Source organism: Narcine bancroftii, chromosome 1, assembly GCF_036971445.1.
Source record: "Narcine bancroftii isolate sNarBan1 chromosome 1, sNarBan1.hap1, whole genome shotgun sequence".
NCBI lineage: Eukaryota > Metazoa > Chordata > Chondrichthyes > Torpediniformes > Narcinidae > Narcine > Narcine bancroftii.
In genome coordinates, this window is record NC_091469.1 from 331,300,626 (window position 1) to 331,320,718 (window position 20,093).

The 20,093-nt window shown below is 44.0% G+C and overlaps 1 protein-coding gene across 1 annotated transcript in view; it reads left to right on the plus strand.

Moving 5' to 3' along the window:
* LOC138748476 (rab effector MyRIP-like) overlaps window positions 1-20,093 on the plus strand; it is a 305,674-nt gene that overhangs the window by 47,237 nt on the left and 238,344 nt on the right. Inside the window, exon 3 of the mRNA XM_069908752.1 lies at window positions 12,596-12,817. Within this exon, the coding sequence (XP_069764853.1) occupies window positions 12,596-12,817 (222 nt within the window). The remainder of the gene's footprint in view (window positions 1-12,595; window positions 12,818-20,093) is intronic.

A 20,093-nucleotide genomic window follows, 5' to 3' on the forward strand; every position in this document is an offset into this window, starting at 1 on the left:
GAGTGAAGGTACTTGGTGAAGTAATCTCCCAGTCTGCATCCAGTCTCTCCAATGTAGAGAAGGGCACAACAGGAGCACTTAATGCAGTAGATAATTCCTGCGTCCACTCAAGTGAAGTGTTGCTTCACTTGTAAGGACTGCTTTGGGCCTCAAATAGTGGTGAGGGAGGAGGTATGGGCACGTCTGGCACTTCCTGTGGCCGCAGGGGAAGATGGAGGAGGGAATCAGAGAGGGGTCCCTATGGAAGGCAGAGAGGAAAGGGAAGGGGAAGATGTGTCTGGTGGTGAGTCGCATTGTATGTGATGGAAATTGTGGAGGATAATGTGTTGGATGTGGGAGATAGTGGTGTGGAAGGTGAGGACAAGGAAAATCCTTTTGTTGTTGCATCTGGGGACAGTGGGAGCCAGAACAGATGAGCGGGAAATGGAGGAGATGCGGGTAAGGGCTGAGTTGATGGTGGTGGTGGGGAAGCTATGTTTGTGGAAGAAGGACATTTCGGATGATCTGGACTGGAAGACCTCATCTTGGGAATAGATACAACAGAGAAAGAAATTGAAAGAAAGGAATAGAATCTTTGCAGGAGACTGGGTGTGAAGAAGTGTATTTGAAGTAGTTATGGGAGTTGGAGCTTGTCTCCCGAGTTGGAGATCAAGAAAGGGGGATGCATTGTTGGAGATGGACAAAGTGAATTTGATGTAGGGATGAAAGTTAGCAGCAAAATGAATAAGGTTGACGAGCTCATTGCGGGTGCATGGGACAGCACTGATGTATTTGTCAGTATACCAAAGGAAGAGTTAATGGCCTTGCCTGTGTAGGTGCAGCATAGATTGCTCCACAAACAGGCAGGCGTAGCTGTCATTGACTGAGGCAAAGATCTCAGCAAGCACATCTAGAGTCTGGCTATTTACACAGTCATCCTACAGGTCCCAGTCTGTAGCTGATGAGTCAGCTCCTGCTTCGTCATCAGTGTCCCACAATAAATCATCCTCCGTACCATTCACTGCACTAGCGATACCACACTTTTTGAAAGATTTTATTACAGTCTCTGCTTTCACTTTATCCCATGCTTTGATCACAAAGTCACACAGCATATCAAGTGATTCAGCACACATTGCTCCACCTTTTGTAAACGACTTTTCTGCACTCAACATCTCATTATTTCCATTCTTCACGCAAGTGATCTTTAAATGGCTTGTTAAAGTAGGCGTCTAGTGGTTGCAATAGCGAAGCCAAATCACCCGGGATAACAATGCTAATCCATTTTAGTGTTCAAAACATATCGCAGTCCAGCAAACTCCGTTCCTTGTGTAAACTGCCTGGCCACTTGTTCCGCACATAGTTTTACTCCACTTTCATCTCTCCATCCTTTTTCATGAAAATGTACAAAAACACCAGCTGGGAATTTTATTTTCAGTTAATTTTGTGTTTGAAGATTACCAAGGGTCTTAACTTTGTCCCCTTGGCCATGCACAATAACACCATGGTAAACCTGGTCCTTTCATGGCCTGTACTTCTGGTTTGCACAGTTTTAACACCTTTCCATTCCACTGTTCTATTGCCTATCGTCGCAATTCATGGGGTTTCGTCCATGTTTCCGATATTTGACAATGCAAACTGGTGCCGCTGAAAACTTTAGAACTTTATGACAAGATCTTTTGGTAGTTTCTGTGCAATTTTAATTTTTTTGTCATAATACCAGATGTTTCCTGTTCATGAACCGGTTGCACCAGCCTACTGTAGCCTCAAAATCTTTACTGCGGTCCAGATTTGACTTTGCCCGCTTCAGTGCGTAAGCTCTGATTTTGATTCTTGTGACCATGTAGTAATCTTGCCTCTGTTCGCGTGATTCCTCTTCTCGTTGAACATTGTTTCTTTGCTATTTTTCTTAAATCATCTCCATTCTTTCTCCACTCTCACCATCTTCTCACTTATCTCAAATGTCCTCGCAGCAAAACAGTTGGTAGATTCCTGGGCTGCTTCTATGACTTTTAACTTAAAACTTGCTTCATACTTGCTTTGTTTGTTTGGAGGCTCCTTGATAACAGTCATCATCTGGCCACACCCAACAGCTCAGTCAACACATATATTTTGTGGGGGGGAGGGGAGTGTGATAGTACAGATCTATCACCAATGAATATAGTGTATATAGTTACTGTATCTAGACTGTGCTTACAGCAATTAGCTGAGAGCTAAGCCATGCCTACTGTCTGGGCCTTAAAGGGTTGTGTCCCTAGACAGGTCGGATCATTCCGGACTGGTTGGCCACCTGTGAAGAGCTCCTGTCTTTTGCTAATAAAAGTCTTGGTTTGGATCAACAAGTCTTTGGTTCTTTCGACGAGCTCTACAGGGGGGTGGGATTCGACTTATACATGATGAATCCATGAAAATAGACCATATTATCCAAAGGTTGACTTTACGCTGAAATATACTGTACTTCTTTTTTTGTTTTTGTTCCTCTATCAAATGGACAAACCTACACTTTCCCCAATTTTTAAACTTAATTTAGAGGCACAGCGAGGTAACAGGCCCATTTCAGGCCATGAGCCCATGCTGCCCAAATACCCCAATTAACCTGCAACCCCTGTACGTTTTTGACGGAGCAAGGAAACTGCTGCACCCGGGAAAGACCCACACAGGCACAGGGAGAATGGATGAATGGACAGCCCCGGATTCGAACCCAGGTATTGGGTCTTTAATACCATTACGCTAACCTTGGCTGCCTACATTGTCCAAATCTTGCACCAATCAAAAAATAGTATTCCTTGCTTGATGAAAGTGTTGTTCATGTAATCAACAGGCTTCCCTTTTCCATCTCCAATGTTTTTATATAACAGAAGTGTTGGAAGAGATTGATCCCTTGGACTTGTGAGATATTCTTCAGAGTTGTACTCAGCAGTGACCTGGTGAATTAACCACACTTCCTAGGGACTCCTGGCAGGTGGATGACCAAGACAGGAGAGAGTTGTTTGTGAGCAGACCACTCCAAACCAAACCACTAGGGAGATGATCAAAATTTCTTGTCATGTACAATAAAATTTGCGTTCCTTTTATTACCCTGTAAAGGCACACACAAGCCCCACTGATACAAAGTATAAAGTTCATATTTATTGTCAGAGTACAAATGTCCATGACATCACATACAAGCCTAAGATTTTTTTTCTGCGGGCAAGGCAGAATTTCTACTTATCGGTATTGCAAAAAACTACTCAAGAAAAGAGAACAAAAGAGACCCTCTCGAGACAAGAATGAAAAGCAACAGAATGTCTGTGGATCCTGTCACCCTCTAGCCGCATGGCCTCTTGTCTGGTCCAGTGGTGAACCCAAGATCCATGTATTTCCCTCCTCGACCCCTGGTTCACAACCTGTAGTGATGAGGAAATGGTGGGTACCACGCCCTGCCAGAGTGAGGTATTGAAGATATCCATGAATACGTTGGTAAGTTGGGCAGCACAGATCTTTAATACTCAGCAAAGTACTCCATCCAGACTGGATGCTTTCCTCAAATTCACTCTCCTGAAGGCAGCAGGCTTGTCATCCTTGGTTACAGACAGAATAGGATCATTGGGACGTCAGAATACAGAGGGGTGGTTCTTTGCTGTTATTGTAATCAAAATGGGTGTAGGGGGCATCAAGTTCCTGTGGGAGATAAGCTTTGCCGTATGCTACTTTATTGGATTTGGTTTTGTAACGGGTCATTGTAATTATTGTGGGCATCATGAGTGAAACACCAGCACAAACACTTCTTGTACATTGCAATTTGGATGCAGGTCATAGAAGATGAGAGCAGGAGTAGGTCATTCGGCCCTTTGAGCCTGCTCTGCCATTCAATTAGATCATGGCTGATCTTAAAGTTCAGTACTGAGTCACTTGACTCATTAAAACCAGGGTAGCTCTTGGAACATTTTCCCTGCTATTAAAGTTTAATATATTAGAATATTCAAATAATTTTATCTGATTCCCACTTTAATGCTGCAGTTGGGTAAAATTAATTTTAATGATACCACACGATTGAAGCCAATTCCCACCATTGAAACCTGGGCCAGACAACTACACCCAATTAACCTACCAACCCTGTATGTTTTTGGAGGATGGGTGGAAACCAGAGCAGCTGGAGAAAACCCACACAGGTCATGGGGTGAACATACAAACTCCTTATAGACAGCGCTGGATTCAAACCCGGGTCACTGGCACTGCAACCTATTGTGTCTCCTCTGTCAGTATGCTGAATAGTTCATAACTACAATCTTGAGCATGCCATCTCCAGTCTTTTGATTTTGAAACCCTTATCCCCAACTGCTCATCTCTAGAACTGGTCTGGTGAACATTTCTACATCCTGGTCCAGTCTAAACTGCAGAGTACAGAACTGGATTCAATCCTACAAAGATTCAACAACCCCGCCATTGTATTCTTTGCATCTATTTATGAAATCCAGTGTTCTGTTTGTTTTGCTATCTATAAAGTGGAAAGAAAACTGCAGATGCAGGAAATCTGAAATAAAGCTCAAATGTTCTGAGAAAGCTTAGCAGGTCAGGCCATCTCTGTGGAAAGGGAAACCGAGTTAAAGTTTAGAATTGATAATATTTGGTTAGAACAAGCAAAATTAGAAATGATGTTAAATAGGAAAGTCTGCTGACGCTGTGATTGAAATGGATGCCAGTGGGAGGTCCCTGTTATTCAGTGACAGAACAAAATTGTTCAATGAAGTGACCTTCCAGTCTGTGTCCAGTTTCTAATGTAGAGGACACCACAATGGGAGCACTGGATGCAGCAGATGCCCCCTACAGGTTCACAAGCAAAATGTTGCATCAATTGGAAGGACAGTTTGGGGCCCTGAATGGTGGTGAGGAAGCAGGTGTGGACTCATGTGGAGCATCTCTTGCACTCAGAGGATTAGGCACTGAGGGGGCAAATAGTGGGATGGGCTGAGTGGACAAGGGAGTCATGGAAGGTGCAGCCCCTGAAGAAAGAGGGGAGGAGAAGATGTCTGTAGATGGCAGAAATTGCAGAGGATATGTTGAATGTGGTGGCTGGTGGGGTGGTAGATGAGGATAAGAGGAATCCTGTCCTTCTGTCTTAGGGTGGGGGGGGGGGTAAGGGCAGAAATATTGTGGGAAATAAAGGAGATGTAGGTGAGGGCAGTAAAGGAAAGCCATGTTTTTTTGGAAGAAGGAGGGTGTCTTGGATATCCTGGAAGTAGATGTAGCAGAGATGGAGGAATTAAGATAAAAGAATAGAATCCTTGCAGGTGACGGTGTGAAGAGGTGCAGTCAAGGCAACTGTGGGAGTTGGTAAGTTTGTAGAAATATCTGTAGAGAGTTTGTCTACCAAGATGGAGACAGAGATCGAGAAAGGGGAGAGTGTTACCAGAGGTGGACCAAGTGAATTTGAGGTCAGGGTGAAAGTTGGCAGCGAACTGGATAAAGCTACAAGCTGATCAATGGTGCAGGAGGCAGCTCCAATGTAATCATCGAGATGGAAAAAGAGTTGAGGAGCCTTGCGAGTGACTTCTTACTTGTTAGCCTGTGTTCCACCCTCTGCCTCTTCCTCTCCTTCCCCCAGGGTTTTATTCAGGCTCCTTGAAACAATGTCAAGTTTACATTTGCACGAGCATTCAGTGTGTACGCACTTTTGTCACATGAAAAAGTTTGCACCATGCAAGATTTTTGTGCACACTGGCTACTAAAAATTAGAGGGAACATTGCTGACCACCATATCCCATTTTTTCAGAATCAAAATTTATTGACTTGAACATGTCCTGAAAGTAATTGCTTTGCAGTAGCGTCATAGAGCAAATATTGCGATAAATTACATTTCAAAATAAATAAATAGTGCAAGAAAATAGGAGAATGTGAACAGTGTCTGGGTTTATTGTCCATTCAGAAATCTGATGGCAGAGGGGAAGAAACTATCCTTGTGCCACTGGGTGTATGTCTTCAGGCTCCTGTACTTCCTTCCTGATGGTAGCAGTGTGAAGAGGGCAAGCCTGGGTGGTGAGGGTCCTTGAGGATCTAGGCAGCTTTCTTAAGACACTGCCTCGGTTAGATGTCCTCAATGAAGTGAAGGCTAATACCTATGGCTGAATTAACACCCCTCTGGAGTTTTTTCCCCCATCCTGTGCATGGCACCTCCATATCAGTGATGCAACCAGTCAGAATACTCTCCACGGTACACCTGTGGAAATTTTGAGAGTCTTTGGTGACACACCAAATCTCCTCAAACTCACAAAATATAGCTGCTGGTGAGCCTTCTTCGTGATTGCATCAACATGGAGTCCCCAGGATAGATCCTCGGAGATGTTGACCCTCTCCATTGCTCAATGAGGACTGGTGTGTGTTCTCCTGAGTTCGACAGTCACCTCCTTGGTTTTGTTAATGTTGAGTGCAAGGTGATATCACTCAATGAGCTGATCTGTCTCCATCCTGTACACTTCCTCATTGCTGTCTGTGATTCTTCTGTCCTTGGGAAATTTGTAGACTGCATTTCAAGTATGCCTACCTGCACTTTCATAGTTGACTAGTGCTTAGAACAGTGGGCTAAGCATGCATCCTTGAGTGACACCTGTGCTAATTGTCAGAGAGGAGGAGACATTGTTTCCAATTTGTACTGACTCTGGTCTTCTGATGAGGATCTACTTGTAGAATGGGGTACAGAGGCCAAGGAATTGGAGCTTGTTGACCAGAAGTGAGGTTGAAGGCTGAGTTGTAGTTGATCATGAGTAGCCTATGTGTGTGTTGTTATTGTCTAGGTAGATGATCCAGAGCTGAGTGGAGAGCCAGGGATATTGAGCAGATGCGACATCAGAAAAAAAAACAGCTTCATTGCCACTGGTGCAGACCAATGGAGAGTGAGGAGCGGAGATACAGTGCTCCCGCGGGGCCCAACCGCCCAGTCAACTGTAGGCTGTAAAGGAACAGATGGTAGTTTTATTTAAAATTCCACGGCCACAGGGCCAGTGCCCAAGATGGCGGCACCTCTGACTGGTAGCAGCCATGAGGGGTTACAGATCCAGGGGAGCGAAGGACTGGCACCAGAAAACTGAGATACCACCTCCCCTCCTCCCCGGTCTGAGAAGGAGAAGCAGAGATGACCCACGGATGGTGACCACAGCAACAGACCAGTGAGGGGCTCTGAGGCTGAAAGAGCCATACATGCAGCGGGCCACCCACAGAGGCTGGGGGCTGCTGGAGACTGCCGTTGAGGGACTCACGCCGGACTGGCTTGAAACTGGCAGGAGGGGTACCAGGTATCGGAGCCGGGAAGCGAGGAGGTGCCGAGGGCGCTGGAGGGTTCCTGACCGTGTCGGAGGTTCGGATCTGGAGCTCGGGTCACCATTGGTTTGGACTGGACTCTGTGTGGCTGCGGAAGTGCTGGAGGTGAATCCATGGATACAAGGTGACTCTTTAGGGGACCCTCTTGCTTCTCTTTCTCTGACAGTAAGAGGCATCTCAGGCAATTTCTGGTGATGAAGAACCTGTCTGCCTTACAGCAGACAAAAGCAATTCCATGCAGTTTGACATTATTTTATTTCAATGACAATAAATTGAATCTTGAATGCTGAATGTTGGAGCAGTTGTGGCGATAGACATATTGCAGTGGGTCCAGATCTTTACTTGGGTGCATGCTAATTCTGGCTATGACCAGCCTCTCAAAGCCTTTCATCACAGTGGATGTGAGGACTACTCGACTATAGTCATTGAGGCAGCTCACTCTACTCTTCTTCGGCACAGGGATGATTAATGCCCTTTTCAAAACAAAGCAGAGCTGTTTAGTCCGGATGTTGGGTCTCCCTCTTTCTCCACAGATGCTGCCTGACCTGCTGGATTCCTCCAGCTGCTTGTTGTTTGCTCCTTATTCCAGCGTCTGCAGTCTCCAGCTGTTTGTTGTTGACTATTCTTCTGTAGAACTGTAAAACGATAGGGCACAGAAACAGACCCTTTGGCCCCTCTAATCTGTGCCAAATTGTTATTCTGCCTGATCACTGGACACAAGTTAAAATCACTTAAATAAAGTGAAACAGTGGGACTCACTAACATAAAAATGTCACACTGTGAAATTCTCTTTCAGAACAAGGTTACAATATGGAACTCAAGTCACATAACAAGGTCACATGTGAAACTCACTCACTTCACAAGATCGCACTGTGGAACTCACTAACATAAAAGGGTTAAAATGTGGGATCCACGAGCATAACAAGTTTACACAGTGGAACTATAACACACATCGAGGTCACTCTGTGGAACTGACTCACATTACAAGGTCACACTTTGGAATTCACTCATATAATCAGGACACATTATGAAAATCACTCACATCACCAGGTCACACTGTGGGACTCACTGTCATAACATTTTCAATGTCGAACTCAAACATAGCAAGGTTACATTATGGAACTCGTTTACACTGTGGAACTCACTCACATAACAAGCTTACACTGTGGGACTAACTCATATCACAAAGTCACTCTGTTGAACTTACTCACATAACATGCACCCAGACCATCATCCTCCATACCCCACCCATCCATGTACCTGTCCAAATCTTTCTTAAACGTCAAAATTGAGCCTGCATTCACCACTCCTGCTGTAGCTCGTTCCACACTCTCTGCATGGTTTCCCCCCAACGTTCCCCTTAAACATTTCACCTTGAGCTGGTTTCTTTCCCCATTCTTCCAAATCCTTAGCTGATCACGTTGCACCTTACATATGAATTATACCCTGAAGGACAAGCTCTCATGTAGACCTGTTTTATTTTGTTTACACAAGCTTGGTTTTCATTCATTTTTTAAAAACTCTGGTTTACATAGATGTACCAGGCTGCAATTAATTTGCAAATTTAAATGTTTTCTCTAATTGATCATGACATGGATTCTTTTGCTTTGCGGAAACATCCCTCGAGATTTTATGTTCTTTCTCTCCAAACTGTGTGCTGTGAACGGATTATGTCAGATTTAGCTTAATCGTGCCACCTCTGTGCAGTGCCTTGTTCTGAAGTGCATTTCCTTTCATTGTAAAATTAGACAGTGATACTTTGTGATTCATTGGAGTGTCAGGGTTGTGCCCATTTTATGAATGCAGTGAGTCATGTGAGGAACGTGATTGGATTAATGTTGAGAAAAATTTGATGGATGCACCATGCTCTTCATATTGCAGGAAATTGGAAGAGTGAAGACTTGTTCACTAAACATTTGTCAAAAGAGCTCAGGAGGAGGGGTAGAAACTTGGTGATGGAGATTTGAGTCAAAGGACAAACCAAGATCTGAAATCGAGCCATGACTTAACCTGGAACTAAGGCACACACGTACAAACATGAATGATTTTATACCTTCAGATCCCATGTCACCTCTGTCTAACAATTTAATGTTGTTCCTTACCAACAGAGCCACGCAACCCCTCAGCTAACCTGTCTATCCTTTCAAGGCACTGTGATCCTTGGACATTAAGCTCTCGATGACATCCATCCTTTATCCACAACTCTATGATGGCCACAACATCATGCCTGCCAATCTGAATCTGTGCTACAATGTTATCCATTTTATTTCGAATGCAGTGCATTTAAATACAAAACTTTGTGCCTTTTATTTGTTATTTTTAACTCTGTGTCCCTGTTGGTTGCAATTTTGCCCTATCTGCCTGTCCTTCCACACAAGCGCACTGCAGCTTTCTCTACTTGTGCACCGACCACCTCTTCACTTTGGTTCCTACTCCCTTCTCCCCTAAGAATCTAATTTAAATTCCCCTCACCCCTTTCCCCACCCAACAGCATTAGCAAATTTCCCTGCCAGGATATTTCACTTCAGGTGCAACCTGTCCCAGTTGTACAGGCTACCCCTTCCCCAAAAGATGTTCTAGCATTGAAGAACTTGAAGCCCTGCCCCCTGCACCATCTCCTCAAGCCACAAGTTTGTTTGACCTTCCCTAGCTCATGGTACCAGGAGTAATCCAGAGATGAGCAACTTGGAGGTCTTCCACTTCAGCTTCTTTCCTAATCCTGAACTTACTTTGTAGGATCTCTACCCCACTCCTGCCTATGTCATTGATAACAATATGTACCACGACCTCTGGCTGCTCCTCCTCCCTTTAAGAATATTCTGCACCTCACGGGTGTTCAGAGACTTCCTGGACCTGAGCAATCGGGAGGCAAAACGCTATCCTGGAGTCTCTTTTGTGGCCTGTTATATGACTCATCAGGTCCCATCCGGTTCAGATGGAGGCTTTCCCCTTTGAATAGATCTTTCCTTCCCCAATCCTGGTGCCAATTTTCCATTAGTTGGAACCCACTTCTCCCACACCAATCTTTGAGCCACACATTTAACTCTCTAATCTCTAGAGACTGTGGAAATTTGCATGTGGCTCAGGTAGTAATGCAGAGCTGACCACCTTTTTGGTTCTGCTTTTTAATTTGGTCCCTCAACTTCCCTTAGCAGAACCTCCTTCCTGGTTCTTCCTACGTCACTGGTACCCACATGGGCCACAACAACTGAATCTTGCCCCTCCCACTGCAAATGCCTCTGCAGGTCAGATAAGACCTGAACCTGGGCACCAGGCAGGCCTTCTGGATGCTCTATTCCTGAAACAGAATTTTAACTATTCTCCCAACTATACTCTCATTACCACTACATTTCTCGTTTCTTCTCCCATTGAATGGCTTCCTGAACCAAGATGCTATAGTCTGGTTGCTCATCCTTCCGACAGCCCTCACACTTAATCCACACAAGGACTAAGAATCTTAGACGTGTGAGACAAGATCAAGGGCTGAGTCTCCACCAGCACTATCTCTTGGATCTCACTACCTGTCTCACTCTCAGCCACACCACAGGCCGAATTTGAGGCAGCTATTCTATGAGTTTTTCCCACTTCTCATTTTCCAAGAGACCAACGTATCATCAGAGGCATCGGGAGTTCCGATGGGCAGGCGGCTAGGGCGCAAGTCCATGTTTGAGGTATTGGGAACGCCAATGCTGGGCGGCCAGGACCAGGTGGGAGATCACTGTTTGAGGCACCGGGTGTTCAGAAGGCCGGACTTGAGACATGACTTTGCGACCAAGGCAGTGGGAACTCCAGCCTGCGGGTGGCCAGGGCTGAGGTGAGAGACTAGGATTGACTTTTACATGATTTATTTGGAAAATACCAGATTTTTTTGTACAAAAATGAGGGCGGGGAGGGGGGGTCAACTTTTACACAAGTACAATTAAAACCCTGGTGTCCGTCACCTCTGGGGATTGGAAGATGCTGGATAAGTGAATTTTCCAGCTGGTTAGGATTGCATGTTGCAAAAAGATTTAGCATTTACAATGCTGATGGCCAGGCGAGCAATTTTACTGGATGATTCTTCACCTACCCATGCACAGTGGCTACATGATGTAAGCTTGGAGAAAATTAGATACAATATTAAAGATAGAAAATTTCAATTTGTAAAGATGTGGCGCCCATTCTTGGAAAACTATTATGATTGAAAGAATTAAGAACTCTCGAGAGTCCAGGAGTTCACCGTCAGATTCCTGAAGGTCACTATCTGATTCCAAACTTCCTTTTGTATAACTAACGGTAATCTTGATTAGAGGGATGGGGTAGATTCATTTTAGTTTTATAGGTTTTTTTTAAGCCCAAATAATTTGGTAAATGGGTTTAATTATGTACATTAAGAATACGTTAATTGCTTTGATTTTCATATGAATAGGCAACTGGCTAACACTGTTATATTATTGTTTCCAATTTTTTTTACACAAATATGAGATGCCTAATTACATATCTCATTGAATTTTGTATGCAAATTTATAGATTAAACTCATTAAAAATATTTTAAAAAGAGATGGTGTGTTGCGTGATTGGTGTCCTAACGGCAAAACACACCTATTTTAAACTTCCATAAATCTTACCTATTTACTGCTGTGATGATTTTTTGCTGGTTGCTTGAGGTTGCCAGTTGCTTTAATTCCAGATAACAGGGGTTTTACAGTACAGGTTGAACCTCTTTAATCCGGCGACGTCGGGATCTGGCCATTGTTAGACCACAGAAAATGTCGGAAAACAGAAATTGACCCCTAAGGGAACCCCCCTATAAAAATATATCAAAGGTAGAACAAAGCTTCAAAGAGGAAATAATACAATGGGGAAGCACGGTTCATGTAGCGGTTAACACAATGCTTTTACTGCACCATCAATCGGGACATTAGTACAAACTCCTTACAGACGGTGCAGGGTTCGAACCCAAACCCGATCCTGATCCCTGGCGCCGTAAAGGTTGAATCTGCCGCCATTAGTACAAACTCTTTACAGACAACATGTGACTCGAACCCCAGTCCCGATCACAGCAGATTTAACCTTTACAGCACCAACAATCGGGACTGAGGTTTGGGTCCCATGCTGCCTGTAAAATGTTTGTACTTATGGCAGTAGATTGAAAAGGTGCAGGACCACAGAGTGCTGGATGATGGAGGTTGCTGTGAGTTATTCATAGGTACGTCTGGTTCCTGTTATTGCTGACGTTTCTGATTTGTTCACAAATGGTTTTTGGGAAGACCCTTCAGGCATACACATTGCGGGGTTTTGCTGAATTATATCGCGGCCTGACTGTGAACAGCTGTTTTTTTTTCAGTGAGCTGAAGCAGAAACTCAACGAAGAGGGTAACAAGCGCTCAATCCTCTCCAAGCAGGAAAGGTTCAACGAGAACTGCTGCATACGCTGCTGCAGAGCTTTCACCTTCCTCATCAATGCCAAACACCCATGCTCAGACTGCAAGTTCAACTTCTGCAAGAACTGTGGGGCATACAGCAAGAAGGAGAGGGTGTGGATCTGTGCAGTCTGCCATCAGGCCAGGTAACATATGCTGCCACCTTGCTCCCTTCCTGTCACTAACCTCCTTCCACCCCTCCAGGAGTTTGTCCTTCCTTGTGTGTCCTGCCCTACTTACTCCTTCAATGTCAAGGTTGCTGTGCAGGCTGATAAGATGGTAATGCTGGACTTCATTAGGCAGGGGGATGGAGTTCAGGAGTTGTGAGGTGATATTGCAGCTCTACAAATCTCTGGTGAGACTACACCTTAGAATATTGTGTTCAATTCTGGTCACCTCACTACAGGAAAGATGTGGAAGCTTTGGAGAGAGTGCGCATGAGAACATTGCCTGGATTGGAAAATATGTCTTACGAGGCAAGGTTAGCAGTGTTAGGGCCTTTCTCTTTACAGCAAAGAAGGATGAGCGGTGACTTAATAGAGGCACAGATAAGGTGGACAGCCAGCACCTTTTACTTAGGGCAGGAGTAGCAAACACCAGAGGACATCTGTACAAAGTGAAGGGATGGATGATTTAGGAGACACATCAGAAGTAAGATTTTTACACAGAGAGTAGTGGATGCTTGGAATGCATTGCCAGGGATGGTAGTGAAGCTGAAACAATAAAGGCATTTAACAGACTTTTAGTCAGGCTCCTAGAACGCTTCCACCAGCGTTGTCTCCGCTCCATCCTCAACATTCATTGGAGCGACTTCATCTCCAACATCGAAGTACTCGAGATGGCAGAGGCCGACAGCATCGAATCCACGCTGCTGAAGATCCAACTGCACTGGGTAGGTCACGTCTCCAGAATGGAGGACCATCGCCTTCCCAAGATCGTGTTATATGGCGAGCTCTCCACTGGCCACCGTGACAGAGGTGCACCAAAGAAGAGGTACAAGGACTGCCTAAAGAAATCTCTTGGTGCCTGCCACATTGACCACCGCCAGTGGGCTGATATCGCCTCAAACCGTGCATCTTGGCGCCTCACAGTTCGGCGGGCAGCAACCTCCTTTGAAGAAGACCGCAGAGCCCACCTCACTGACAAAAGACAAAGGAGGAAAAACCCAACACCCAACCCCAACCAATCAATTTTCCCTTGCAACTGCTGCAACCATGTCTGCCTGTCCCGCATCAGACTTGTCAGCCACAAACAAGCCTGCAGCTGGCATGGACATTACCCCTCCATAAATCTTCGTCCGTCAAGCCAAGCCAAAGAGAGAAGAGTCAGGTACATGGATGAAAGAAAAATAGAGGGTTATGAGGTAGGGAGGGTTTAGTTTTTTTAGGTATATATAGGTTAGCACAATATTGTGGGCCAAAGAGCCTGTCCTGTGCTGTAAAGTTCTATGTCTATGACCTTACTGACCTTACAGCTTGTCAGCTCCCTGCTGGAACTTCGCACTAATTTAACCAAAAAAAAAATGCTTTGGCTAGGTGGTATACACAGATGTGTCCAAGAAACGCAGCAGGTCATACAGCATCCATGGAAGTTAAAGGCAACCACATGCCTGGGCCCTTCATCAGGTGTAAGGAATAAAAAAAACAGGCAGGTGTCTGAATAAAAAGATGAGGGCGGGGAAGTGGAAGGGGGCAGTCATGCTAACAGGTCAGCGGGCAAAGGTGGATGCAAGTGGGAGGCTAGAAGCCGAGAAATAACTGGGGAGAGGGTCGAGGGTGGCTCCCTGATAGTAGAGGGAAGGGATGGGGTTGGGGAGCTGGAGGAAAGGAGATGAGGGATAGGGGTAAAGAGAGACTTTCTCTGGATGCTGCATGACTCTTGAGTTTCTCCAGCTCGTTTGTGTACTGCCCTCAACCCCAACCCCCAATCCAGCATCTGCAGACTATCCTGTTTAACACCATGCATTGGATGGGGTTCCATCACTGAACAAATGCTGATTCATATACCGGTATTTACAGCTTGTACTGGAAAATAGCAATGATTGCAACTAAGAATGTTGGCCCTGTTACATTGAATAAATGCCAGAATATTTGTATGAATTTATCATTCAAGCAGGGCTGTTAAATTCTGATGCACTGTTTGGAACTCCTGCATTATCTATAGCCCAGGGATGTGCTTTTGCTAACCCCTCCCCTGATTTAGTCACACATCATGGTCATAGACCATAGCCCGTGAAGCCCTTGCTAACACTCCTGAGGTCACAAAACTGTCCTACCCCGGATCTCTCTTGCCTGTCACGGTAACTGATCGAACACAAGAGCAGGAATGACATGTTGAGTCTCTATAAGGCACTGGTGAACCCTCACTTGGAGTACTGAGTAGTTTTGGCCACCTTATTTGAGAAAAGACGTGCTGGCGTTGGAGAGGGCTCTGAGTTCATCTATTCTTAATACTTGCATTAAAGTGCACACATTCCAACTCACCGCATTTATGTTCCATTCCCCGCCTGTCCTTCCTCACAGTCTCACGACATATAGCATCCCCCATTCCACCAAAATACATGCGGAGCCATCCACTGAACAGGCTAATTCGAATCTGTTCTCATGTGCAGTGGAACAGGATAAACTTGTGATCTCATAGTCAGAATCGTTTGAGGAAGAGTTGAGTTAGCAACAAGACACTATCTTTCCAGCTGACAGAGTGACAATTCTGAATCCCAAGTCTTAAATCAAATAGAGGCAGTTAATTGATGTGAAGGGAGAGCTGGCTGAAATGGGTTGGAAAATTAAATGAAAAGGTACAATATACAGTGGTGGATAGGCAAAGGAATGTTCCATGATTCTCAATGAAGCTACATGTACAGGGGTGAAGAGCCTGCTGGGTAGGAGGTTGTTCTCATCTAAAGGCTGGGATTAAATTAAAGTACAATGTGAACATTGTGCAAACTGAGGCTTTGGATATCAACAAAGGATAATTAAACATTTAATAAAGAGAGGGGAGATGAATATTAATCTAACAAAGACTATAACCAGAAAGACTGTGAGAACTTATGCAAAATACAATAATCCCCCTTCATCTGCAGGGGATATGTTCCAAAACCCCCAGCGGATGACTGAAACTGCGGATAGTACCGAATCCTATATACATTCTATGTTTTGCCCTTGTGCTCTACAACTCCAATTATCTGAGATGACCAGGACCAGGCCCATTTTGGATAAAAGGTTTTTGGAGAATTAGTCAGTTTTTTTTAAAAAACCTCCCCAGTAGCAGCAACAAATCACTTGGTCACAGTGTTTAAACAGCAACAAAAGGTTAGGCTTTTAAAGCATTAAAATCAAGTTTAATTCTCACCAAAAAAAAATGCTGACCACCACCGATCACAGGCACTTCCCCACCGAGGTCCCGCTCCTGCCCGGGAGCTTGAGGTCCCAGCTGTCGCCGGGAGCCCGAGGTCTGCTGCTGCCGGCGCCGGGTGCCCGACGTCCCCGGTCAGTTCGGCTCAGAAAAAATTTTGGATAAATGACAATTTTGGATAATCAGAGTTATTCTGTACATACATTGTCTACAATAAAGTTTAATTTATAAATTAGGAACAATAAGAGATTAACAACAATAATAATAATAAAATAGAACAATTATAACAATACTTTTTAAAAAATTACTTGAACACAAGCACTATGATACCACGACGGTCAATCTGATAACCGAGACGGCTACTAAGTGACTAATAGGTGGGTAGCGTATATAGTGTGGATATGCTGGACAAAGGGATGATTCACATCCCGGACGGGACGGCGCGAGATTTCATCACACTATTCAGAATGGCGTGAATGTAAAACTTATGAATTATTTATTTCTGGTATTTTCCATTTAATATATTCGGACCGTGATTAACCGAAACAGCAGATAGCAAAACTGCAGATAAGGGGGACCGCTGTATATCAAAAGGAGAGAAGCAAAAGTAAACATTGTTTCCTTGCTATGCATCAGCTTTCACAGTGTAAGACTCTGAATTTCTCTGCAAAATTGTAAGAATAAGAGAAAAAAGAAAGATCTGGAGCCGAGCCCACAACATGGTCCCTCAACCCCACCCAGTGTTCCTCACCGCCACACCATAGATCTGGAACCAAGCCCACTCCCATGCTTCCTCAGTCCACTGCTGCCCATTGTTGCTTCTGATTTTCTCCTGAAAAGACCGAGTAAAATATTTACTGCCTCTGCAGCAGGCTGCAGATGTAGCCATGTCCATCGCAGGCTCTGACCTCCACTCCATTAAATGTATCTCCATGAGAAGTTGCCTCAGGAAGGGAGCCAGCATCATACAGGACCCTTTTCACCCTGGTCACAGCCTCTTCTCACTGCTCCTTTTGGGCAGAAGGTACAGTAGCTTGAAGACCTGCCCCTCTAGGTTCAACAACAGTTTCTTTCCAGCAGCGCAAATAGAATGTCTGCACCACTGCAAGTCCCATTTTTGCACTAGGATAACTGAATATTTATGATGCATTTTATTAATTTATGTTTTAATTAATTCCATCAGTTTGCCATTTTACTTTTTGTTTACCTATACCTGTAGCAATTAACAATTTGTGTGCAGATGTACATTGTACAATTTGTATGACAATAACCTCACCATCATTATTGTAAGCTGAGCCTTGGTTTTTAATGCATGATCAGAATGGTGGTGGGTCTGACAGTTAAACAGGTCCTTCCTTCAATGCTGTGACCATTCACATTTTTGTGAGAATTGAGGCTCTGTTACCGATGGAACCCTGCCCATCGGGGACGGAGAGATCCTATCATGCCTGAACCCACCTATCCATCTGCCAGATGTTTCTGGATATTGGGGCCCAGGGTGATGAAGGATTCTGCCACATCTATCCCAAGCCCTTGGAAATGCTTCATGTACCAGATGTCGGTTACTGCAGTCAGCAGTGGTACTTGCATGGTTATTGTGTTCATGGGGCTGCCACTGTTAACTCAATAGACAAACAAAAAAAATCCATTCAAGTGCCCAATAGATTGTCACAAATAGATTGTAATATTTTTCCACATCATATCAAATTAAATTCACATGCAGGGAACAGCAGGTAACGCTGCGAGTTATTAACAGCAGCAACCCGTTTGGAAGAGTGTGCTGAGAGCATGGTTTCATTGCAGCCAGATTTTTAGATCCTTTATTTGTTATCCATTGCATGCAGCTGTGGTTGATCAAGAACATTTGCATTATTTTCAGCATTAGGCATTGTGCCAGTTTTGTGAATATTTTCCATGAGATGTTCAGAATCAGGATTTATTGTCAAGAACATGTCATGATATTTGTTATATCTCGACTGCATTACTGGTGCAAATACTGCTATCAATTACATTTAAAAAAATAATTAATTAGTGTAAAAGAAGAGAAAGTGAGGTCGAGTCTGTGGTTTATTGTCCATTCAGAGATCTGATGGCGGAGGGGAGGAAGTTTTTTTTTGTGCTGCTGCACGTTTGTCTTCAGGCTCCTGCACCTCCTTCCCGATGGCCCACATTGTGAAGCAAGCATGGCTTGGGTGGTGAGGGTCCTTGAGGATAGAGGCTGTTTTCTTCAGACACTGCCTCTTGTAGATGTCCTCAATAGAGAGAAGGCTGATGCCCATGATGGGGCTGGCTGAGTTCACAACTCTGTTGTCTTTTCCTGTCCAGGCAGTGATGCAACCAGTCAGAATGCTCTCCACGGAACACCTGTAGAAAGTTGCAAGGGTCTTTGGTGACATACCATATCTCCTCATGAAGTATAGCTGCTGGTGAGCCTTCTTCATGATTGCACCGACATGGAGGCCACAGGACAAATTTGTTGACACCCAGGAATTTGAAACTCTTGACCATTTCCACTGCTGACCCCTCGATGAGGACTGGTTCGTGGTCTCCTGATTGCTCCACCCAACATCCACAATCAGAAAGTAAAATTCTTCATCATCTCACACTGCTTTACAAACAATAACTTTCAGTGACCCAAAGTCTCCATGTCTCATCACTAGTGGCATTTTACATGTCAATGCACTGGTAGTCTGGAGACTTCCAATGATAACAAGACCTGAATACAATGGTAGTGCATCGGCTTGTTGATAAAATTCAACTCATACTTTCAACTTGGAAAAGTCAAACTTGAAGGCAGAGTATGTGGTTAATGTGGAAGAATGGAGGGATCTTGGGGTTCAGGCCATTAGATCTCTCAAGATTACCATGCAAATTCATCAGATGATTCAGAAGGAATACGATGTTGGCCTTTTTTAGTCATGGGATTAGGCTCAACAATCATGAGGTAATATTGCAGCTCAGTTTAAGGGAGACATCAGAAGTAAGTTTTTTTTACTCAGGGAATGGTGGATGCCTGGAAAGCATTGCAGGGGGTGGTGGAGGCTGGAACAAAAGGGACATTCAAAAGACTTCGGTCGGCACATGGATACAAGAAAAATAGAGGGGTAAGAGTGTGAGGTAGAGAAGGATTAGATTGTTGTGAGTAGCTCATAGCTCACAACATTGTGGGCTGAAGGGCCTGTTCTGAGTGGAATGTTCAGTAAAACATATTTTGATTTTTCTTATCCCTCTCTACATGAGAAATTAAGTGTTTGAATTAATATAGTTCTAACATGAGGAATCTTAGTTTTTAAATGGGTATTTTACACCTAATAGGATTATTCAATCCCTGGACATTAAAAGTTGCAAAGTTCAAGTTAGACATTTCAGTAAAAATTCTACTATAAAATATTACTCCCCTTTCTAATTCCCTAAATATTCTAAACCCTCCCCATATAAAAATACCACAAAAACAAAAAAAAAATATATAAACTTCCCCTCAGTAAACTACTAAAATGTAGTAACTCCCTAAAAATCTGGGTGTGCTAAAACCCACTAGTGGCAGACGACCATCAGGTCTCAGTGTCGTCCACCCCCCCCCCCCCCCACCCCCAATCAGACTTTCACAAAGTAATTATACAGACATATTCAACCCAGCGATTCCAATCCCAATGATTGTTCCAGGTCTTCAATATCAAGAAGATTTTGCGTCAATTCAACCTTCTTTCCCTTTCCGTGTTTCCCATTCTTTCCATTTCCATTTTTATTTACTCTCCTTTTAGGCGAGGATAATGGCGACCAACCATTTCCTTGAAAATCTGGTAATGAATTAGCAAAAATCAATGCATCATGATCATTTTCAAAAAATTGAGACTGAAAATTCCCATAAAAAAACTTTAAGTACAGCCAGGTAATGAAAGGCAAACTTGTAACCTTTTCGCCACAACACTTCTTTAGCTGAATTAAATTCTCGATGCCTTCTAATAATTTCTTGACTCAAATCTATATAGAAGAACACTGTTATTTTGAACCATCATTGAAGTCTGATTTTGTTGTGCCTTCTGCACTGCAACTCGTAGTATCATTTCT